The sequence below is a fragment of the Sus scrofa genome, chromosome 6 (assembly GCF_054392235.1).
Source record: "Sus scrofa isolate SSC_HxYL_T2T_F1_AM1 chromosome 6, Sscrofa_HxYL_maternal_Yorkshire_Landrace_v2.0, whole genome shotgun sequence".
In the NCBI taxonomy this organism is placed as follows: Eukaryota; Metazoa; Chordata; class Mammalia; order Artiodactyla; family Suidae; genus Sus; species Sus scrofa.
In genome coordinates, this window is record NC_139388.1 from 31,158,731 (window position 1) to 31,183,823 (window position 25,093).

Genomic DNA, 25,093 nt, shown 5'->3' on the forward strand with positions numbered 1-25,093 from the left:
TGGAGGAAGGAGAAGAGAGAAATAGAGACAGAATGAAACAGAGACAGAAATGGAAGCAGGAATACACAAGAAACATCCCACAATCAACAGTAATGATCATAATCAAGCCAATAGTGTGATGTTCTGATCAATATGGCGGACACTGTCATTCATACAACTACAGGCGCTCCCCTTCCCTACCCCCCTCGCAGAAAAAAAAAAAACAAAAAAACAAAAAAACAAAAAACACCCATCCTGAGAATTGGGGTGGGGGACCCAGAATCAACGTAGGGCCTGGGGGAGGGAAATCAAATCCAGGTGTGTGTGTGTGTGCACGAATTAAAAACCGGGCCAGAGAGCAAAGTGAAGTGAGCAAGGTAATACACATGATAAAAAATTATGCTTAATAAAAGTAAAAATCCCAATGCCACAGGGACTTACTTCATCTGCTTCACAATGGTGCTTTTTCCTGATTCTCCAGCCCCTGTTGGGACAGACAGGGGGGTGGAAAACTGGTGAGTGTCAGCTTAGGGGAGGGGGGGTTAGTGTGTGGGGGGGGGCAAGGCATGCGAGGGAGTGGGTGATGCTGGGCACATGCTGGTGCCCACTCGGGGACCAGGTCTCCCCCGGAGCAAGTGAGGGGATGGGGTGTGGGTACCGGTGGAGCGGGATGCAGAGTGGCCGGGTCGGGGGGATGGGGGTGGCAGCCCAGGTCCTTACCTAGTAGGAGTAATTTCACGTCTTTGGCGGCGCTGATGCCATCCTCTTTGAGGTTTTTCTCAATCGCTTTGCTCCGCTCGAGGGCAGCTCGCTCCTCTGCGCTCAGAGTACATCCCATGGTGGCCCCTTCCCTGCCACAGCCCGCACGACTTGGCTGGCACAGCTCCCCGGCTCGGCGCGCCCCCCACCCCCCCCAGAGAGCAGAGCCTGGGTTCAAAGGGGGAAAAATCACGATAGCCTCCCTTTCGCTGAAAACAAAAATGTCAGGAAACCAGAACCCCCAAAAAGACAGCGGCTAACAAGATTCAGCCACGGAGACTCGCGGCAGCTGGCGGGGCTCAGGGGGTGTCGAGGCGAGGGTGGCGGGGGTCTGGGGCTCCGAAGCCGAGGGAGGAAGCGCCCGTGGTCCGAGGAGGCGAGGGCTGCAGGCACTGAGGCTTGTGCACGACCCAAAATAAATAAAATAATAGTCGAGGCAGTAACCGCAGCCGGAGCCGGCAGAGGGTGGGGTGGGGGGCAGGGTGGGTCCTTCTGCCGCTGCTGCCGGAGGAGGAGGCGGCGCGGGGTGTGGAGGGAGTGAGTTAGGGGGTGCTGCTAGTGCATGTGCATCGCGGGTCCTCAGCCGTCCGTGCGTCCGCGGCGCCTTCGCCGACCCCCGCGCGCTGGGCAGGGCTGGGCAAGGGGCCGGGCCGGGCCAGGGGGCAGGTCTTTAGCTGGAGGCGGCGTCGCTGCCTCCCAGGGCTCGCATCTCTCTGTGGAGCCTACCGGAGAGAGAGCGAGAGCGCGAGAGAGCCGCGGGCAGCCGTGAGCTTGAGGGGGAGAGGGAAAGGGAAAGGGAGTGGGAGAGAGAGAGAGAGAGAAAAAGAGAGAGAAGCTGGGAGGGAGGGGAGAAAAAAATGAAGGGAGAGCGAGCGAGCGCGCGCGCCACAGCCCGGGCGGGGGAGGGGACGAGCGCAGAGCGCGAGTGCGCCAGCGGCTCTGCGCACCCCGCACCGCCAGCCGCCTGCTGACGTCAGCAGGGCCGCGCGCCGGGCCCCCGGGATGGGGAGGGGTGGGGGGCAGGGGAGGTGCGCTCGCCCGGCCCGCGTCGACTGGCGGCGGCGCGCGCGCCCGCACAGCGCGTCCTCCCCTCCCCCACCCCTTCCCCGCACGGCCGCGGCTCCCGGAGGTGGGCGCGTGGGGAGCCTGACGGGGGCGGGGTCTGGGGCCGGGCGCGCGCTGGGGCGCTCCTCCTCGCCTCCGCCCCGCACGCGGGCGGCTCGGGCCTCCTGGTCATTGAGAGCGCCGTGCTGGAGTGCCCCCGCCGCGGTCAGGTGGGTCTCCCAGCTAGCGGCACGCGCTGTCTCCCTCGCTCTCTCGCTTCCTCTCCATCTTGCCTTCATGGTTGCTCTCCTGTTGCTGCGCCCATAGCAGCCGAGGTCAAGTGGCCTGAGGTAACGCGAGGAGACGGTCGTTCTGAGGAAACCTGCGTTCCCAGTCATTCCCCCTTGGGACATGGAGGCAGATTCTGATTTTTCTCTTCCTGGGTCCCACAGGCATTTATTGAGCACCTAGTATGTGAGAGAGGAGGCTGTGAGGAGAAGAACGCAGCAGGATGAGACAAATCCAGGGCCTGTCCACACAGGGCCTCTTCCTGCCTTTGCTCCAGGATCCCGGGCCTTGGGTATTAGCGCAGGGGACAGTTACCACGCTGGGAAGCTTTTGGATGGGACAGGTTTCCATCTGGTGAGCTTCTAGCACATGCTTACTTCCTCAAACAGAACTTAAATGCTTTTGCTCATTTGGGCAGGTTTAGTTTGGTTGAGGTCTTTGCCTTGAATTCTCTTCCCCAAACACAAATATATTAAATGAATTTTGAATAGAGAAGAGAGTTTCTTCCTTTCTTCATCTTTTAATATACCCCTCTCCCATCCCTTTTCCAAGTAAAGACTCAGAAACCTGGGTCAGCTACTCAGCATACAGCTCCTCAAGTACTGAGGAAACACGTATACTTCTGCCAAAGATCAGGCATGTTCTGGGTGGTCTCTGAGATTTTGAAAAAAGTTCTCACTGCACACAATGGTTTTACAGTCACTTCCACCAGACAGCCCCAGGGGTCCTCCTAGAGAAAGGCGCCAATAGGAAAGGTTGCATAGGAATGAGAAGGGCAAGCAGCCAGCAGAAAACGTTTTTTCTAACAGTTGGGCATTTTTGTGGTTCTGAAAGTAAACTTGCTTGTTTCGTTTCAACAATAGAAAAAGCACCCTTGGTTTTGGAAATGTTCCACAGCATGAAAATACATCTGCAATGGGGGGAAAGGCAATTAAGGCCCACCCAGAATAAAACATTTTTTCCCCAGAATTTTTTTAATTTGTCATTTCCCAGTATGGGTTTGCCTCATCCACGAAGAGCTATGTCAAAAGTTGTATGTAATATAATTTGAATATTTAAACTTAAATCACATTTTACATATTCTAGGAAACTGACAAAGGACTCATAAAGAATTGTGCTTGGGTTATGGGATAGAAATCCTGTGAAATTGGATCGTTATGATCATTATACAACTACAGATGTGATAAATTCATCTGAGTAATAAAAAAATTAAAAAATTAAAAAAAATTAGTTTATAAAGTAAATAACTTCTTGCCCCAGTGTCCTGTGTTTTGTGTGTGAGTTGAGGAGGGGAGCTTAGGGGATCAATCTGGTTTGCTTAAAATCTGGGTGTCACTAAAAATCAGTCTCTCAGATCCAAAATATAGCTTAGGTAACCAACATTCTATAGAATTTGTTATTTCTTTTAAAGGTTACTAGGATGATTATGCAGACCTATCAGATATAGGGGAAAAAATTCAGCCACCTCACCCAGATTCTGCAATCCCTACAAGGCTGCATCTGAAAGACTGAAGAGGTAAGGCCATAACCATTACTTTGCAAATGGTGGGTCATAGTTTACATTTTAATGCTCTTTCATATCAAGTAATTTTTAATTTAAGATCTTAGACTCCTGGGGCATTGTGGTTTATATGGTTGAGTCAAACTACTTGATTTTAATTTTTATTCCTTCTTCATCATACCTAGTACAATGGAGGCACAACCTGTGTTTTGTTTTTCTTTATTCACTCAGTACTTACTAAGCACCTGTCTCCTATGTACAGGGTAATGCTTTAGGCACTGTAGGAGTTATATTTCAGGTTCCTCTGCCCTGTTTTTTTTTCTGGGCCACTTTGCATCTTTATAGCTGGGCTTCATAAAAGGCTAATGATAATCTGATTCACCTATATAAGTGCCTTACAGCTTACAGAGCGCTTTTAGGAAAATTTTCCCTTGTGCTCCTCTCACATAAACCTCATTTGGACACTGTGGTGTTGGGAGCATCATAGCTAAGTGGAAGGAGCCTGGACCCAGATCCCTGGGTATACATTTTCACAGCTGAGAAAACAACCTCTGAGGAGCTGAGTAACTTGTTCAGGGTCATGCAGTCATTAAGTACTCATTCAGGGCTCCATTTATAGGTTTCTGGGTGATTTGAGAGATAACATGTTAGAAAGTTGTAAGCTTATAATACAGATAGCTTACAACTCCAGGACCCAATCATATTCTGGTTCCTCTCCCCGACCCCCCCAAAAAAGAAGTGAGAATGACAAATCTCAGTTCTCTGTGAGTTATTAGTAATTAGATAATATCACAAGTATCTCATTTGTTCACAATTAATTCCTATGGGAATGGGGATATTACAGTCCTAATGTCAGGAGTGATCAGGGACAGATTCCATTTGGTTTTATTTTATGTGATCCTCAGAATTATATTTCTCTGATTATTGCTGCTTGTTGGCTAAAGAATGAGAACATTTACCTTACCCTAGGTCAGCTATACCCCTTGCCACACACTGTTCAGCATATTTTTAATTTTAAAAGTAGGTAATCATAATATTTTATATATTCTCTAAAATGAACAAAAACAAAAGCTTACATTGAGTTGTTTTTGTACTATGTGTGGCTCCTAATTCTGGAGAACAGTAATTTATGATATAAGCAAGATTCCCCAGCTCTGACTTAAAGAATGTGGGCTCTGATTTGATGAACTGAATTTCCTTATTAGTTCCCTTTTGTGGTTACTTTAATTAAATATACATGTATTGACAGTCTACTGTGTTTAATGTATTGATTTATACTCAAAGGAATATTTAAATATGAGCTTGTCTTTTTTTTTTTTTTTTTTTTTTTTTTTTTTTTTTTTTTTTTTTTCTTTTGTCTTTATAGGGCCACATTCACGACATTTGGAGGTTCCCAGGCTAGGGGTTGAACCAGGGCTGTTGCTGCCAGCCTACACCACAGCCACAACAACGCCAGATCCAAGCCGCATCTGCGACCTCCACCACAGCTCACGGCAATGCCAGATCCTTAACCCACTGAGCAAGGCTAGGGATCGAACCCACAACCTTATGGTTCATAGTCGGATTCATTTTCGCTGCACCACGATGGGAACTCCGAGCTTGTCTTCTTGAGATCTTGAAATCCTTGGAATATTTTCTCAAAACCATTCACATCAAAATCAGCTCGGGTGCATTTTCAAAATTCAGTTGCCTATCTTACTTTTACCAAGTCAAACTATTCTATAGTCTGCATTTATAACCACTTCCTAGGTGACTTTTCTGTACATAAAGTGCTAGATCATATACAGAATCTGTGCCAATTAATTCTACTAGTAGCTTAAAGTCCAAATATCTCACGTGTTTCTGAATTCAACTTTTCTTTATGTTTATTAGTTTTTTGTATTTGTCAAAGGAGAAACTTATGAAAATTACTATCCCTTACAAACACTACTCTTCATGGGAAGAAAATGTGTGGTTAAAGAGCTAAATGAAACCAAACTAAATGTCAAATGTATTAGGCATTTTAAGGAGAATGGTGGCTGACTAGAGATTTTTTTTTATTTTTAAAAAATTTTGTTAAAGTGTTGTTGATTTCCAGTGTTGTGTCAATTGATTTTTTAAAGTTTCTACACTAAGGGTTCTTATTATAACATTGATAGCTCAGACTCTAACTTAGGGGTGAATATAATTTAGAAGACTGAATAGGGGCTAAGAGATAACTTAAGAGTTTTCTGATCATTATCTGGCATCAATGAGGGAAGATGCTGATCCAATCTTTTTTTATGTCTCCAGAAAATAGCCCACATTAGCCCATATTCAGTGCTTCTCTGATTGATGTTAATATTATTTTGTGCACATATCTCAGACCTGCCAGAGCAGTGGTTATCAAATGTTATTATGCATGAGAATTACCTGGGATGCTTTTTAAAATGCAGATTCCTAGGTGAATCTCTAGAATTTCTGAATCAGTAACTGAGGTAGAGCCTGGAAACTCTCCCTCAAAAATGGACATTTTTGGAATCATACCTTCTCTCTCAAGTGATCACTGTAGGGAATGCATTACTGGACAGTAAATTCCTTTGAGGTGAGGGAGTTATCACTTTGTATATATCCCCAAAGGTCAAGCATGGCCCATCATACACAGATCAACAGTTTTAATACTTATTAACTAAATTCTCTTTCTATAGGCGAGGGCTAATTCAGGTCATATATCAAAATTCTTCCCAGTTCTGAGACTTTTGTGATTTTTCTAATATGCATTTTGTGACTTGATTCTAGAAAACTTTTAAGATTGGATGAGTTCAAAGAGGTAATAACTTATTTTCAAGTAAAGTTCTGAAAAATGAAGTGATACTGATTTTAAACAAACAAATGGGAGATTTATGGTATTTAGGAACTTATGAGAAGATCATATGCCAAATGTTTCTGAAGTGTTTTTGATGGGATTAGAAAACTCTTTGCTAAATTTTGTCTCTCATTTGTTATTTCGTAGACTTCACAAAAATTAATTTATTTATCATTGTTAGGAATAAAAGATGTTAGGAAGAAATAAAGGTTTTGTGTACTTTTAAACAAAAGGACTTCCACGAAGGCTTGTAGATAATTGAGTTGTGCTCTCAAGTTATTGAAGTCCATTATGTTGTCACTGTTGAGAATATTATTTGTTGAGTGTATTTTGATGGTGCAAGAATCCCAAAGAGGATATGCTTTGTGATTTTTCTCAGTTTAGTAAGAGAATCCTATAGGGATGCATTTGGCTTGAATTGAGTGGAAAGTTGGAGGTGGCTAGGATTAGTGCTTTCACATTGATAAGATTGACCAAGAGCTGAAATTGAAGTTGGAAGCTTGTCTTAAAATAAAGACACTGCCTAATAACCATGGTCCCTGTTTGAATTTTCTTGGAAAATCTTTTATCAGAAACCAAGATTCTTATTTTATAATAGAAAATAGAGTTTTCAACCTACCTGAGCTAGAGTTGACAGATGAGATTAGCAGGTACATGTTTGTAAAATACTTATATAATACTTATTAAGTCTCGAGAAGACAAGAAATATCCTGATACAGAGGCTTCTTGCATCATATTTTCTATCTCCATGGAGCCTTTTATACATGCAGCTCCAACACATTTTAGACATTATCTCATTAGTCTTCTGTAAGCATCGGGTCCAAAGTCTTATAACTACATTTCTCTTTAAAGATAGAAATGTTTTTCTTTGTTTCTGTCAGTTGTATTTGTAAAAGCAAAAAGTAGGTGAATTTTATCTAAATCCAGTTAAAGCCAATTTGGATTGGCTGTAATAAGTGTGACTAGGGGAGGATGAGGCTACCAATTAATTCAAACTCATTAGAAGTAGGTTGAGAGTATTTAGCTAGACTAGACTGATTTAATTTTGTGACCTGTCTGCTTCCTCTCAAATACATATGGTTTTGGGTGTTCCCAGAGTCTGCCAAGTACCAGGAACGTAGTGTTCCAGTGGGGAAACGTGGTTCTTCAGTTGAGCTGACATTTGGACGAGTTTTCTGTTCCCCAAAGACCTGTAAAACCCTGACCTCTGTGGCAGAGGAAAAAAGAATTTTTGTGAAATTCCTACATGTGTAATGAAACACATCCATAAAATTGAAGAAGGGTAATTCAGAGGGATATGTATTTTCAATATATCAAACAGACACCTACCCCATAGGACTTTTAACTAGAATCATTCAGAGCTTGAAGCAGAAAGAAAAGAACTGAACTGATTTTCCTCTCAAGACAGCAGTTGGCTCTCTTTCTCCTTGGCCACTGTGGCTTTTGAGGAAGGCTAAGAGAAAAGAAAAAGGAGGGAGGACTCTGAATTAGTTACATCAAATACAAATTTAAAACAGCACTGTTCCTAATGACCAAAGGGAGGACATGTATAGATCGTAATAAAAAACACTGAATGTGATGGCTTAAAATGATCAAAATTAAAGAGGTGGATGCCAAAAGTTAAAAAAGTTAATGGTGGGAAAAGTTAATTTTCATGAATTGAGAGGTGAGATGAATGTGGTGGGGAAAGAAAAAGGGTAAATTTGAGAATTGTTCAATTTAATCATCCTTTCTTTGATTTTACCACATGTGCTTTTGTTTTAGGAAAGAAGTGACACCAGTCATTCTTTCCTTCTTTTTTGCCTCTCTTTTCCTCTCTGATACTTTGCTTTATCCCCCCCATAATATTTTTCCAGTGAGAAAATAGTGATAAGGATGAAATTTTCCCTGTTGTTGCCTTCATTTATTTAATACATTTTTATTGTGTTTGCTATGTGCAGCACCCTGCTCTGAGGAACTTACTAGGAATACACTAGGAATACACTGTTGAATATAACACGGTCCTCTGCTATCATAGTGCATATAAGTTTCTGATCTTTGAATTATAATGCTCTCATACATTATTTGGTTTGATCCTTTTAACAACCCTTTAGGATAGCCAAAATTTCTATTTACATTTAACGCATAATGAAATTAAGTTTGGGAAAGTTCAAGTGATTTACCCAAGATCATGCAGCTGGTATAACAGTATAATCAGGATGATCACCTTAATTTTCTTAATTTCAAGATGGTTTTCCTTCTGCTATGTTATGCCACTTCCCTAAAATCCAAGGTTCAAAGAGTATATCTAAGTTGCTCTTTTAAATAGCACCTAGACCAATTATATTATTAATATTTTAGTGAGTTTTCACTCCACTTGATGTTCCTTCTCCTCTTTTTCAGATATTATTGATCATCATAAATTAATTTTATCTAAGTAATTCATGATCCCATGATATTAATTCCAATAAATTATTCCTAGTTCTTTGTACTGAGTAATTATCAGAATATTCTCCATGTTTTGCAACTTCTCTCCCTCATAAAGATAACAGCCAGAAATGGGAAGTAGATGATATACAACTATTAAAGGAGAATATTGGAAAGCTTTGGTCCCAATAGGTTTGAGAAATATTCAAAACTTAAAAAAAGTAACATCAAGAAGGGCAGCAGAGTGAAAACAGCACTGGGCTGGGAATCGAGAGATGGAACTTTTAGTCTTGTTTTGGGAAGTTTTATTCTTAGTTTTGGAAATTCTATTCTCTTTCTAGGCTTCAGTTTCCTCAATTAAGGAGTTGAATTTTAGCCATCTTCTATATTCTACATCCATAATTCTAAATCTCAGTTAAGTGGACAGAGATCCTGGGGAGTAACATTTAGGAAACTATTGAAGGTAGAGCAATAGGCCCCTCCACAGAGCAAAGCAAGAAAATGTTAAATCTATTCAGATCTTGAATCTGAGTCCATTTGTTCCACTATTGAAATGATTCTCTTTTCTTTTTTCTTCCCTTCAGATCAAGAATGGACCTTTCGTATTTCTTATGGCATTTACTTTAGAAATATAACACCTGCATAAGCAAAACAAGCCAATATTATGAAAGGACTGTAGCTTGACTTTGATTTTTCAATGTTGAAGTGAGACTACTCCTAGATATACTGGAATTTTTTTTTAAAGCCCATATGAAAGGTTTTCTCCGAATTGCCTTATATTCTTTTTAGCACAGCAGACACATAATGGGCTCATAATCACCACCCAATTGATTTTGAGAGTATTTCTTTGTGGGCGAATAGGATGAGTATGGAATATCCCATATGGCTGAGGCAGGAGAGCCAAGGGAGTCACATAGATCCAGGAGTGAGACAGCCAGTGGTAAGTAACGAAAGGGCAGATGAACTTGACAAAGGGTCGGCCTTCTCACAACAGCCTCTGCTAAGTCTATTCAGTCCTGCCTTTCTTGTGATTTTCTCAGGTATTGGCTTTGATAGTCCTCCCAATTGTTCACTCACTTCTCATACCCCTAGAGTGTAATCTGTCAGATTAGTAATCCCTCAGTTAGTGATTACTAGCTGCTTCTTGCCTGCTTGCTGAAAGGGTTTCGTTAAGGGAATAGAGGAATTCACATATGCTTCTACTTAGAGATGCTTTCAATCTCTAAGTATGAAAGAAAGGATTTATAGGTTCATCCAATAGTGAGCTAAAAATTACTTATTTTTTCACTGAAAAAGTGATCCGCTATTTTAAAGAAAAGTAGAATCAAACAGAGGACACCCAGGTTCTCTACCATAAACTGTGACATTTCAGAATTTCTTAGGAGTGAAGACAACTTGCTGTTGGCTCTGGAATCCAGTTGCTCCTTGCTCACCTCAGGGAGCTATTCTCTTTAGGAACCATCCTTTTTCACAGCTGGCTGCCATCAATATAACTACTGAGAAGAACCATTATCATCTCTGTGATAACATCCTGAGGTTTATATCTGAAAGAATTCAAATAGGGGATGAGAAGTTGGGTCAGATAGGTCTTTTCTAGTCCTTTCAGCAGGGCCACTTAGCTCCCTGGGCAGACTAACCCTTGTAACAGGTCCTGGGCTGATACAGGCCATGAACAAGGAAATCCAAGAGCCCCTAGTTGTGCTGCTTGATGGCTGATCATTGAATTAGTCTTCCTTGAGCTAATTCTCACCCTAAGGAATAGACTTTCACCTTGGTCTTTGTGACTGGTCCTAGTAATAGGCCTTTTTTTAGGTTCTTGTATCTGAATCTGACCCTGCTTTAGGATTTCTTTTTTCTTTCTTTTTTTTTTTTTTTGGCTTTTTTTGGCTTTTTTGCTATTTCTTTGGGCCGCTCCCGCAGCATATGGAGGTTCCCAGGCTAGGGGTCTAATCAGAGCTGTAGCCACTGGCCTACGCCAGAGCCACAGCAACACGGGATCCGAGCTGCGTCTGCAACCTACACCACAGCTCACGGCAACGCTGGATCCTTAACCCACTGAGCAAGGGCAGGGACTGAACCCGCAACCTCATGGTTCCTAGTCGGATTCGTTAACCACTGCGCCACGACGGGAACTCCCAGGATTTCTACTTTGATCTCCTCAACCTTTTGGAAACTAGAATCCAAACCCTAAATCTAAGTCTGCATGACTGAATCCTTACTATAAACTGCTGCATCTGGAATTCGAGTTGTGGCTCAGTGGTTACGAACCCGACTAGAAGCCATGAGGATGCAGTTCGATCCCTGGCCCCTCTCAGTAGGTTGAGGATCCAGCATTGTCATGAGCTATGGTGTAGGTCACAGAGGCAGTTCAGATCCCGTGTTGTTGTGGATGTGGCATAGGCCAGCAGCTGGAGCTCCTACTCGACCTCTAGCCTGGGAACTTCCACATGCTTAAGGTGCAGCCATTGGGAAAAAAAAAAAAAAAAAGCAAATAAACTGCTACATCTCTGGTGCTTATCATCTGTTTGTTTGAAACTTTACTTATTACCAATGCCTGACTCCTAGGAAATTGCTTACTTTTGGATTTTCCACCTGTTGACATTATAGGACCTTTCTCTCACTCCCATCATGGTCTGCATGAACCTTCTACTTACTGTCAGATTCCCTTGACATCATGACTTGCCTGCATATTTGGATTTTTCCCTTTTGTTGCCATTGAGTAAACCTGATATCTTGCCTACTTCTACTGCAATTGCTTATACTGCATGAAATTCACCAAGAATACTTATTAAAAGTGTGGGTTCTGGAGTTCCCGTCGTGGCGCAGGGAGTTCCCGTCGTGGCGCAGTGGTTAACGAATCCGACTAGGAACCATGAGGTTGCGGGTTCGGTCCCTGCCCTTGCTCAGTGGGTTAAAGATCCAGCGTTGCCGTGAGCTGTGGTGTAGGTTGCAGACGCGGCTCGGATCCCGTGTTGCTGTGGCTCTGGCATAGGCCGGTGGCTATAGCTCCAATTCGACCCCTAGCCTGGGAACCTCCATATGCCGCTGGAGTGGCCCAAGAAATAGCAAAAAGACAAAAAAAATAAATAAATAAAATAAATAAATAAATAAATAAAAATGTGGGTTCTGGGGCTCCACTCTTCGAGATTGTGATTCAGGAACTCTGAAACAGGGCTTAGACATTTGCATTTAAGCATATACCCTTAAATAATTGTGAGGTAGATAGTACAAAAACCACAGTTTGAGAAACCTGTTCTTATCTTTGGCCATTGATTCTTCCTTAGGCCCATCCTATTACCAACCAAACTTGATTTTGACAGATCATGAGAAAACTTTTCCATGAGAAACTTCTGAATATAATAATCATTATTACAATTTAGATTATTTTTGTTTCTGTTTTTCTTCTCATTAGAAACTTTACAGAGGTTCTAGTACCCAGCTCACTGAACTCTAAGTCATTTAAGCATACCACAATTTAAAGAGTCCAGATTTTGCTCATGCCTTGGACTCTGATTTCTTGTGGTGAAGATAACAGGGTGTTTTTTTTGTTTTGTTTTGTTTTTTTTTTTTGTCTTTTGTCTTTTTGTCTTTTGTTGTTGTTGCTATTTCTTGGGCCGCTCCCGCGGCATATGGAGGTTCCCAGGCTAGGGGTTGAATCGGAGCTGTAGCCACCGGCCTATGCCAGAGGCACAGCAACTCGGGATCCGAGCCGTGTCTGCGACCTACACCACAGCTCACGGCAACGCCGGATCGTTAACCCTCTGAGCAAGGGCAGGGACCGAACCCGCAACCTCATGGTTCCTAGTCGGATTCGTTAACCACTGCGCCACGACGGGAACTCCGTTAACAGGGTGTTTTAGAAATGCATGAATCAGTGTCTCCATAGTGGTTTCCATTTATTTTAGGGCAATAGAGGAAAGTGTCTTCTTCCTTTTGGGTTTGGATTCATCCATAAGTAGTGCCGCATCAGTGTGCCTATGTATGCTGTTATAAGATAGCATAAACTCATGTGTAGATGGTATAAAGAGAATGGAGCTGGAGATAGGAGGAGTTTAGGTACAGAAGAACTCTATTGTAAAACATTGGCTTATGTGAGACCCACCTTGGCTCAGATGCAGTACTCCTCAGATTCAGGTTAAACACTTTTGGAAAGAAGGCCTCATAGGGCACTTTGTGTGCCTCCGATTCCATTATTCCAAGTGTGTGATAAAGTATTCCCAGTGACTTAGGAAAAATTCTAAGCAGTTTGCAACCCCTGGAGGCCATTGAGAAACCCAGGGAGAAATTTATGTTTTTGGTCAAATGTATTAACAAGTACTGCCTGTTTACTATCTCACCTGAGACAATTAGAAAACAAAACAAAACAAAACACAATACATGAGAAATGTGTTTTAAGACCTTGGGCATCAGTCAATAAAGGACATTGATTCCTGAGAGACAGGAAACAAATGTAACCCTCCGATGGGCAGAGTTCATTGCCTTGAGGGAGTTCCAGGTTGTGGTACAGGGAGGGGAAACTTAGGTGGAGCTCAGCAGACTCCCTGGGTTGAGGAGATGGAACTGAGAATCCAAGGGAACCAAAGAAACTAGAGTTCTCATCAGTATTAGAGAGAAGAAAGCTGCACAGAGAGAGAACTCTGGATATCTTGACAAGTCTTCATAAGTATTAACATTGCTTATTGGTGTATTAGTGTGAGGAAACTGCCCAAGATGGGAAAAAAACATCAGAGAGAGTTAGAGGGAACAATGTCAGCTCTCACAGTCCAGTAATAGTGCCTATTCTTGTTAGCCACCAGGCCAGAACATCTATAATTCATGGAGTATTTAGAAAGAGTATTTAGAAGGATCTTGCCTTAGTAGTGGGGAATAATCAGTTCCAGACTAAATGTTACATTGATTCTACCTAACAGTCAATATCCAAAAAGATCAAATGGTTTCTGAGGAAGTTAACTGTGTCATGGAATAAAACTCCATGGGAGTTTTGTGGCTGGGATCCCTGGCTCAGGAACTCCATATGCTGCAGGGTGGCCAAATGAAGAAAAAAAAAGAAGAGGGTAGAAAAGAGATGTTTAGTGAAAATAGTGACCAAAAGAGAACTGTAGGGTTATATCAATATCAGAGAAAATATACTTTAAGACAAAAAGTTTTACTAGAGACAAAGAAAGATACTTTGTGATGCTAAAGGGAAGATATCAGAAAGATATAACAATTTATAACATCTGGGTAATAACAATTATAAACATATATACACCTAACAACAGAGCCTCAAAATACATGAAACAAAAACTGACAGAATTGAAGGGAGAAATAGACAGTTCAACAATAATAATTATAGGCTTCATTATCCTAGTCCTAGTAATGGATAATAACTAGGCCAAAGCTCAACAAGGAAATGGAAAATTTGAACAATATATAACTCAATCAGGCCTAACAAATATCTATAGAATACTCCACCCCCAAACAGCAAAATAGACATTCTAAGCCCACATGGAATTCTTCAGGCTAAACCTAAGCTAGGCCACAAGCAAGCCTCAATAAACTTAAACGTCTTGAAATTAACAAAGAGCATCTCCAACCACAGTGGAATTAAATTAAAAATCAATACCAGAAGGAAATTTGGGGGATTCACAAATGTGTGGACAATAAATAGCACATTCTCAAATAATGATGGGCTAAAGAGGAAATGGCAAGGAAAATTAGAAAATATTATGAAATAATGAATGTGAAAACACAACATGCAACATTTAAGGGATTCAGCTAAAGCAGTACTTAGAGGGAAACTTATGCCTATAAATACCAACTTTAAAAAAGAGTAAAGTATAGGGAGTTCTGTTGTGGCTCAGCAGGTTAAGAACCCAACATAGTGTCGGTGAGGATGCGGGTTCAATCCCTGGCCTCGCTCAGTGGGTTAAGGATCCAGTGTTATTGCAAGCTGTGGTATAGGTTGCAGATGTAACTTGGATCTGATGTTGCTGTGGCTGTGGTATAGGCCTGCAGCTGCAGCTCTGATTCAACCCTTGGCCCGAGAATTTCCATATGTGGAAGGTGCAACTGTAACAAAAATAGAAGAAAGTCTAAACGCAATATTCTAACCTTCCATAATAAGAGAGGATAAAAGTAAAATATAGTAGAAAAAGGAAATAATAAGGAAAAATGTGAAAATAAATGAAATATAGAAAAACAATAGAGAAATCAATAAAGCCAAAATTTCATTCTCTGAAAAGATCAATAAGATACAAACTTTTAGTTAGACTAAGGAAAGAAAGACTCAAATTACTAAAATCAGAAATGAGAGAATGTTACCTGTAAACTTAGAGAAATTTTAAAAAGATCACAAAGAAGTACTATGAATAATTGTATGCCAACTAATTAGATAATTTAGATAAAGTGGAGAGCCTGAAACTTGATTCAAGTAAAAAAAAAAAAAAAAAAAAGAAAAATCTGAATTGACTTATACCAAGTAAAGAGATTAGACTAATAATATAAAATTACCTATAAATCTTAGGCCCAAATGGCCATGTTGTTGAATTCTAACATTTAGAATTTAAAGAATCAATTCTAATCTTTTTTTTTTTTTTTTTTGCTTTTTAGGGCTGTACCTGCGGCATATGGAGGTTCCCACGCTAGGGGTCAAATCAGAGCTACAGCTGCTGGCTTACACCACAACCACAGCAGTGCGGGATCTGAGCCACATCTGCCACCTACACCACAGGTAGCAGCAATGCCAGATCCTTAACCCACTGAATGAGGCCAGGAATCCAACCCGCAACCTCATGGTTCCTAGTGGGATTCGTTTCCATTGTGCCACAATCAGACCTCCTCAGTTCTAATCTTTTACAAACTCTTTCAAAATATAGAACTCAATTTCTAACACCAGTATTACTCTGATACCAAAACCAGATAAAGATATTACCAGAAAATAAAATTTCAAACCAATATCCCCTGTGAATATAAATATAAAAAAAAATACTAGCAAACTGAATCCAGTTATGGACAAAAGGGATACAGCATGAGAAAATGGGAGTTATCCCAACAATATATCCAAGATTGGTTTAATATCTGATAATCAGTGTAATATACCGTTTTAATAGAATAAAGCACAAAACACACAATCATCTCAGTTGATGCAGAAAAAGCATTTGACAAAATCCAGCATTCTCTCATGATAAAAGCAGTCAACTAAATCGGAATAGAAGAGAACTTCCTCAGTCTGATAAAGTGCATCTATGAAAACCCCATAGATAACATATTTAATGCTGAAAACATTATGCTTTCCTCCTAAGATCAAAAACAAAGTAAGGATATCAGCTCTCACTACCTCTATTCATCATTTTCCTGGAAATACAGGCCAGGAAAATTAGTCAAGAAAAAGAAATAAAAGCCATCCAGATTGGAAAGAAAGAAGTAAAATTATGTCTATTTATAGGTAACAAGGGAGTTCCCTGATGGTTTTGTGATTAGGATTTGGCACTTTCACCACCATGGCCTGGGTTCATTCCCTGGTATGGTACCTGAGATCCCACATCAGGCCACAACACACGCAGCCAAACAAACAAAACCGTGGCATTTGTAGGTAACAAAATCTAGCAAGGCTTCAGGATATAAGGTCAATATGCAAGTCAATTGTACTTCAATACACTAGCAATAAACATGAGAATGAAACTGAGGAAACAAATTTGCAATAACATCAAAATAATAAAATACTTCATAAAATTTTTTAAAAGAAGGGTAGTTTTCAAAGTTTTGTTGCAAAATTAAGAGGAAGTTTGCACCATGGCACAATGGGTCAAGAATCTGACTGCTGCGGCTCTGGTTGCTGTGGAGGCGAGGGGTCCATTCCAGCTCAGCACAGTGGGTTAAAAGGATCTGGTATTGCCAAGGCTGCAACATAGGTCACAACTGTGACTTGAATTCAATTCCTGATCTAGGAACTTCCGAATGCTGTGGATGCAGCCATAACAAACAAACAAACACAGGGAGGTCCCCTCGTGGCTCAGTGGAAATGAATCTGACTAGTATCCATGAGGATGCAGGTTTGATCCCTGGCCTCACTCAGTGCGTTAAGGATCTGGCTTTGCTGTGGTATAGGTCACAGATGCAGCTCAGATCTGGCGTTGCAGTGGTGATGGCATAGGCCAGCAGCTACAGCTCCAAATCAACCCCTAGCCTGGGAACCTCCATATGCCGCGGGTGTGGTGCCAAAAAGACAAGAAAATACAAACGTATATATATATATATATTTAGCATATATATATATGTTAAACAAGATCCAAGTAAATGGGAAGACATGCCATTTCATGGGTTGGAAGATTTATTTGATCTACGGGTTCAATATAATCCCTATAAGAATTTCATTTGGATTTTTTGAAAAAATTGCCAAGCTGATCTTAAAATTCATGTGGAAATGCAAGGGACCCAGAAAAACTAAAACAATTATGAAAAAGAATAACAAAGTTGGAGAGCTATACTACTTGATTTTAAAACTTCTTAGAAAGTTATGGTAGTGAAGATAGTATAATATTGGCACAAGGACACACAAATAGAGACATATGGATTAATAAAATAGGGTTAAGAGTCCAGAAATAAACCCTTACATTTATGGTCAATTGATTTTTTTTTTGTCTTTTTTTTTGCCATTTCTTGTGGCATATGGAGGTTCCCAGGCTAGGGGTCCAATCAGAGCTCTAGCCGCTGGCCTACGCCAGAGCCACAGCAATGTGGGATCCGAGCTGCGTCCGCAACCTACACCACAGCTCACGGCAACACCGTATCCTTAACCCACTGAGCAAGGGCAGGGATCGAACTCGCAACCTCACGGTTCCTAGTCGGATTCGTTAACCACTGCGCCATGACGGGAACTCCAATTTTTGACAAGGATGCCGAGTAATCTAACAGAGAAAGAACACTCTAGATACATTCAAGAGAATAAAATTGGATCTCTACCCGACACCATACACAAGAAATTATGTCAAAATTGGTCCTAGACCTAAATGTCAGAGCTAAAATGATAAAAATCTTAGAAGAAACAGTAGACGTAAACTTCATGATATTGAGGCAATGGTTTCTTAAATATACCACCGAAGTACAAGCAGCAAAAGGAAAATAGGTAAATTGACTCTTCCATGATTCAAAGGAGACCACCAAGAAAGTGCAAGGCAACAAACAGATGGGAGAAAATTTTGCAAATCACAAATTTGTTAAGGAACAAATCTAGAATATATAAAGAACTCATACAAGTCAATAATAAAAAGACAAATAAGCTGATTTTAAAATGAACAAAGGGTCTGAGTGGAATTTCCCCCAAGAAGATATGCAAATGGTCAATAAAAGCATATGAAAAGATGCTCAACATTACTGGCCACCAGAGAAATGCAAATCAGACCCACAATGAACTACCACTTTGCATTTACTAGGATGGATATAATAGAAAAGGACATTATTCATAGTAGCCAAAAAGTAGAAACATTTCATATTACTGGCTTTGCAGATAAAGAAAGGGGGCCATGGGGAACATGTTTGATTTGCATTTCCCTAGGAAGATTAAGGTTTTGTGTGTATATAAGCTTTCATTTATCTTATATACCTAGGAATAGAATTGTTGGATTATAAAGTATATTTAATTTTTGAGGACTACCAAACTGTTTTCCAAAATGCCTGCATAACTTTACATTTCCACCAACAATGTACGAGGGTTCCAATTTTTACACATCCTCAATAGCACTTTACTATCTATCTTTTCTAATGGATAAGCAATGAGATCCTGCTCAGGAACTGCATATGCTGCAGGTCAGACAAAAGATAAAAATTAATAAAAATAAATAAAAACTATACCAAGGCTCATCATAATCAAACTACTCAAAATCAGTGATAAAGATAAAATCTTAAAAGCAATCAGGGAATAAGGATGCATTATGTACACAGGAACAAAGATAAGGATGAGTGATTTCTATTTGGAAATGATAAAAATGATAAGATAGTAAATTTTAAAAGTGCCAAAATAAAAAAGAACAAAATAATGCCATTTGCAGCAACACGGATGGAACTAGAGACTCTCATACTAAGTGAAGTAAGTCAGAAAGAGAAACACAAATACTATATGATATCACTTATATCTGGAACTTAATATATAGCACAAATGAACCTTTCCACAGAAAATCGTGGACATGGAGAACAGACTTGTGGTTGCCATGGGGGAGGGGGAGGGAATGGAATAGACTGGGAATTTGGGATTAACAGATGCAAACTATTGCCTTTGGAATGGATAAGCAATGAGATCCTGCTGTATAGAACTGGGAACTATATCTAGTCACTTATGATGGAGCATGATAATGTGAGAAAAAACAATGCATACGTGTATGTGTGACTGGGTCACCTTGCCGTACAATAGAAAATTGACAGAACACTGTAAACCAGCTATAACAGAAAAAATTAAAATCATTACAAAATAAAATAAAAGTGCTCAAATAAAAATACTGCCAACATATAACTCTGTATCCAGAAAAAAATATAAAATAGAGGCAAAGTAATCACTTTTTCAGAAATATAAAAGCTGGAAGTGTTTATCACCAGTAGACCCACATGACTAGGAGAAAGTCTAAAGTAAATCATTCAACAAGAAGGGAAATGGCCTATGTGGAAATATGGATCTGCACAAAGAATTAAAGCACACCAGAGATAGTAACTATATGGGTAAATATATAAGTTTTTTTCTTCTGCGTCTACAACCTACACCACAGCTCAGGCAACACCAGATCTTTAACCCACTGTGTGGGCCAGGGATTGAACCTGCATCCTCATGGATACTAGTTGGGTTCCTTTCTGCTGAGCCATGACAGAAACTCCTGCAATGGTATCAAATTAGAAATTAGCAATAGAAAGCTGTCTAGAAAATCCTCATATTTATGAAAACTAAGCAACACAATTCTAAATCACTGTGGGTCGGAAGAAATCAAAAGGGAATTTAGAAAATATTTTGAACTGAATGAAACAAAACATAACATGCGGGATATTGCTAGACTAGTACTTAGAGGGAGATCTATAGTACTAAATACCTAAGTCAGAAAAGAAGAAAAGTTTCAAGCCAGTGATCTAACCTTCCATCTTAAGAAACTAGAAGAGTAAATTAAACCCAAAGTATGCAGAAGAAAGGAAACAGTAAAGATTAGAACAAAGATCAATGAAATATAAAACAGAAAAATGGAGAAAAAATAAGTGAAACCGAAAGTTGATTGTTTGGGAAGATCAAGAAAATTGATAAATCTCTAGCCAGACAGGTAAGGAAAAAAAGACTATAGGGCACACATTACTAATGTCAAGAATGAGAGAAGTGGCATCAGTACAGATTTTGCTGGTATTAATAAAGATGAGGTAATATTATGAACAACTTAGTACCAATAAATTTAACAACTTAGATGAAAGAGACAAATTCATTTTGAAAGACACAAACTATCAAGGTTTACTCAAGAAGAAATAGATGACCCGAATAACCCTATAACTGTTAAAGAAATTGAATTTGTAGTTAAAAATCTTCCATGAACAAAAAATTCACTTGGGAATTCTATAAACTTACAAGGAAGAAAAAAGTACCAGTTCTCACAAACACTTCCCGACAATTGAAGAAAAGGGCATACTTTCCAACTCATTCCATAAGGCCAACTAATACACTGATACCAGAACCAGACAGACATTACAATAAAAGAAAATTTTAGACCAATATCCCTCATGAATATAAGTGCAAATAGTCTAAGGAAAAAAGAACTCATAATTCTTTCCTAGAAGCAAAACCCCAGTGCTTCTCTTAGTTGGGATTTTTGGTGGAAAGCCACATGCATTTATATTTCTAATAAAGTATGTACTACAGATGTACAGTTTGGTATTTGGTATTCCTAAGAAAGCGATTCATTGTGAGGAAGCACTAGAACAGAAATAGCTTTGCCTTCCACAGTGGTTGCACCAATTTACAATCCCACCAACAGTGTACTCTAGTGTTCCTTTTTCTCCACACTCTCTCCCGCACTTATTGTTTATAGACTTTTTGATGATGGCCATTCTGGCTGGTGTAAGGTGGTACCTCAGAGTGGTTTTGATTTGCATCTCTCTAATACTGAGCGATGTTGAACATCTTTAAGCAATCCCACTCCTGGGCATCTACCCAGAGAAAACCATGACTTGCAAAGACACATGTACTCCGATATTCATTGCAGCACTATTTACAATAGCCAAGACATGGAAACAACCTAAATGTCCATCGACAGAAGAGTGGATCCAAAAGATGTGGTGCATATACACAATGGAATATGATTCAGCCATTAAAAGGAACAAAATACCAGCATTTTTTGCAATATGGATGGACCTAGAAACTATCATGCTAAGTGAAGTCAGCCATACAATGAGAAACCAACATCCAATGCTTTCACTGACATGTGGAATCTGAAAAAAGGACAGACTGAACTTTGCAGAACAGATGCTGACTCACAGACGTGGAAAAACTTATGGTCTCCAGAGGAGACAGTTTGGGGGGTGGGGGGATGTGCTTGGGCTGTGGGATGGAAATCCTGTGAAATCAGATTGTTATGATCATTATACAACTACAGATGTGATAAATTCATTTGAGTAAATAAATAAATAAATAAATAAAAATAAAAAAGACAAAACAAAACAAAAGTGGTTTGGGAAAAAAAAAAAAAAGAAAGAAAGAAAGAAAGAAATAGCTTTGCCTTCCAGGGGGACTTTATAGTTGCCTTCACTATGTAAAAGTAGGAGATTGGCCATCTCTATTATAGATCATTTAGTTTATTTGACACTCAGGATAGGGTTTAACTTTAAGGTGAGCTCTTTCTTCATTTCTTTTGGCAATAACTTTTACATTTTAAAAACCCTGTAGTTTCAGAGTTGTAAATTTTCTTCTATGACTTATTTTAGAATTTTTTTTTCTAATTAAAAAACCTTAATTGAGGTATGATTTCTTTTGGGGGGTTGCAGAGTGTCTGTATCTTTATACTTTTATTAAAATATAGTTGATTTACAGTGTTTCTTCAATTTCTGTTGTACAGTGATATTTTAAATTTATGATAGACATTTCACCCACCCTTGTCTCATTTCTCCTGAAATTTGTCAGTTTGCGCTAATGAAGGTAAAATAAATATACTGTATCTATATTTTGAAAGTTCAATTTTTCAAGGCTTCACTTCATTCAATACTTTATTACGTATACTTTTTTCATGATAATCGTAACAGATGGCAATCTTAACTCATAAAGTTATGAACCAAATGTTTTATTCATATATTGTTTTAGTAGAAGTATTTTGGTTAACTTTTTCATTTATGCCTATTATAAAGCTTCAATTATCTGGGTTACTTAAAGGGTATATCTAGTACTATCCTTTGTCCACAGAGGGATGTTGGTTTTATTTTGTTATTTTTTACTCCTCACATTAGTTTTAACTCTTCTTCCTAACGACATAATGTGCTTTTAAAAAGTAAAGATTCTAGCAACATTACTAAGTTCTTGCTGATATTGTTTTATTATTATAATCACTATTTTCAATATTGAAACTCTAAACACTAAATTAACACACAAGATTGTATGGGCTGTATGAAAAAATACATTGTAACTTAGTTGTGAATACAACATTAGTGTAAATGCTAACACCATTGGTACATAATTATTTGGATTAAATTATGTTATAATAAAACTATGTATCACTTGAGAATGAATCAAAAAACTATTTGGTGAGACACTGAAGATTTTATCGTGATAATTGAGTACTTTGATTATGTGCGGAGATGATAAACAAATTAAGAATATAATTAAAGGAAGTACTGCCTTGGCTAGATGATTCTCCGAAGGTTATATTCAAATCATTACCCTTCATTTCCAGGTTGCTAAAATAATTAAGTTAAATATGTGACCCTAAAACTGTTTTAGAAAACCACTACCATAACAATAACAACAACCATCATGTTAAATGATAATAGCTATTATTATTACTATTAGTATCACCATTTGGTGAGCACTTGCTTTGAGCCATTCCCTGGGTCAATCAGGCAAAATATATTATTTCATTTAATTCTCACCACAATCCTCTAATGTAAGACTTACTGTCCTCATTATATATACAAGGGATAGTCCCTCAGTATTCTTTTGTAGAACCATAGCTCCTTCATTGTAAATTCATACAGTTTAGGTAGATTTGCTTTAGCCCCAGGTTCAAGAAGGAGCAGCCAAGCTTAAGCCTGGCAAGTTTGAAAATCTCATCCTAGTGGCCACAGTGTTTGCCTTAAAGGGGCAAATGATGCAAGCTTGAGTCAGTGAAGACTTCCTCAAGACTATTTCTGAAACTATTATTTTCAATAACAGTATGGCCTATCTCAGACAAGGTTGCTGCAACACACATGGACATTCAGGATGTGAAATTCAACTACTTGTACTTCGTGTGTCTCAAAGTTAGGATGGAAGGTTGGAAACATTTATGGGCCCACCTGAGCCCTGCTCCTGTAATTCATGTGGGCTGAATAAAGTGGACTGTTACAGTGCTACCTACTTTTGCCTGTACTAAGTCCAAATATCATTGAACTCATGGTTTTGATGTGCTGGCTTTTTTTTTTTTTTATTAAGTACGTAATCATTAAGAAAAGTTTATCTATGCACTACCTAAAATAATTTCATGTCTTGCCACGGTCTACATACCGAATTTTGGGAAATTCTGGGCTGGAGATGTCATGCTGTCCTGTGTTGTTTAGAATGATACTTTTTTTTTTTTTTTTTTTTGTCTTTTGTCGTTTGTTGTTTGTTGTTGTTGTTGTTGCTATTTCTTGGGCCGCTCCTGCGGCATATGGAGGTTCCCAGGCCAGGGGTTGAATCGGAGCTGTAGCACTGGCCTACGCCAGAGCCACAGCAACGCAGGATCCGAGCCGCGTCTGCAACCTACACCACAGCTCACGGCAACGCCGGATCATTAACCCACTGAGCAAGGGCAGGGACCAAACCCGCAACCTCATGGTTCCTAGTCGGATTCGTTAACCACTGTGCCACGACGGGAACTCCTAGAATGATACTTTTGTTTACGCATTTGTGTTAAAAGTTATACCTCCTATCCGAAAAAGTAAGCCACTATGAGTAATTGCGGGGGGAATTACTAAAGGAAGAAACATTTTAGATTGTATTTTAACTCATAGTTTGTGCCAATACGGATGTGAAACAGTTATGAAGTGGTTCTTTTTTGCGTATTTGATAAAGTTTTTCTCTTGTAATCCATACCACTTCTCTGGAGCCTCACCTGTAGCTCTGGGCAAAAAGAGGCTGTAGTCTAACGGCTCTTGAGTTAGAATATCTTTCACTTTCCTGTTTATTTATTTATTTGCATTTTAGGGTCACCCCCATAGCATATGGAGGTTCCCAGTTAGGGGTCAAATTGGAGCTGTAGCCATTGGCCTACACTGAAGCCACAGCAACGTCAGATATGAGCCGTGTCTGCAACCTACACCACAGCTCACAGCTTACCACAGCTCACAGCAATGCTGGATCCTTAACCCACGGAGCGAGGCCAGTGATCGAACCTGCATTCTCATGGATGCTACTCAGACTTGTTTCCGCTAAGCCACAACAGGAACTCCTTACTTTCCTATTTAAATAAGACCTTTCACTTTAGTTTTCTTCTGTTAATTCTATTAAGCTTGTGAGGTTGGGCCCATATCTGTTTGGTTTACTACCATATCTGTAGCACCATGCCAGTGCTCAGCACAGAGTAGGGACTCAATGAGTATTTGTTGAATGGGCTAATGAATGAATGATTGAATGGATGAGCATATTCATACACTGGCTTATCAAGTGAGCAAGTCAGGTGTTATTATTAATGATGGTGGAACCGAGGCTAGGAAAAGTTATGAGATATCTTTAATGTCATATAGTCAATGACAGAATTGGGATTTGTGTTTTTTACTCTTTGGGTAGGTACCTGAACTTCGTTTGTTAAATGGATGAGTTAATGAAACAATATGTATTGTACTCTTAAACACACTCATACTTTATTGGTTATAAAAGAAGCACATTAAAGAGAAACAAACTACTTTTGTGGCTTAAGGTTCTTAGCAACCAAGTGAGGAGGGGGCAGGAATGAGGGGATAGAATGGGCAGATTTAAAATAACTTGAATATTTTAGAAGTAACTGAACATATTGTCTATTAATTAGAGTAATGATGGAATGACAGTGAATGCCTTAAAGTAACTCACACACCAGTTTTTGTCTTTGTCATAAAAGTGTAATTAATAAGAAAATTGTTTCATGCTGGAA

The 25,093-nt window shown here is 39.7% G+C and overlaps 2 protein-coding genes across 7 annotated transcripts in view; one reads left to right on the top strand and one right to left on the bottom strand.

Annotated features, from left to right (window-relative positions):
* Positions 1 to 1,601, bottom strand: part of GNAO1 (G protein subunit alpha o1) — a 175,834-nt gene extending 174,233 nt beyond the window's left edge. For all 3 annotated transcript variants that reach the window (XM_021097095.2, XM_084960232.1, XM_021097094.2), the window contains exons 1-2: positions 700 to 1,601; positions 421 to 463 (exon numbers count right to left, since the gene is read on the bottom strand). In XM_021097095.2, coding sequence (XP_020952754.1) covers positions 421 to 463; positions 700 to 817 — 161 coding nt within the window. In that variant the 5' untranslated portion in view covers positions 818 to 1,601. The remainder of the gene's footprint in view (positions 1 to 420; positions 464 to 699) is intronic.
* A 151-nt stretch (positions 1,602 to 1,752) lies between these two features.
* CES5A (carboxylesterase 5A) overlaps positions 1,753 to 25,093 on the top strand; it is a 282,134-nt gene continuing 258,793 nt past the window's right edge. For all 4 annotated transcript variants that reach the window (XM_084960212.1, XM_084960214.1, XM_084960216.1 and 1 more), the window contains exons 1-2: positions 1,753 to 2,012; positions 3,482 to 3,586. The gene's annotated coding sequence lies outside the window, so the exon portion shown is untranslated. The remainder of the gene's footprint in view (positions 2,013 to 3,481; positions 3,587 to 25,093) is intronic.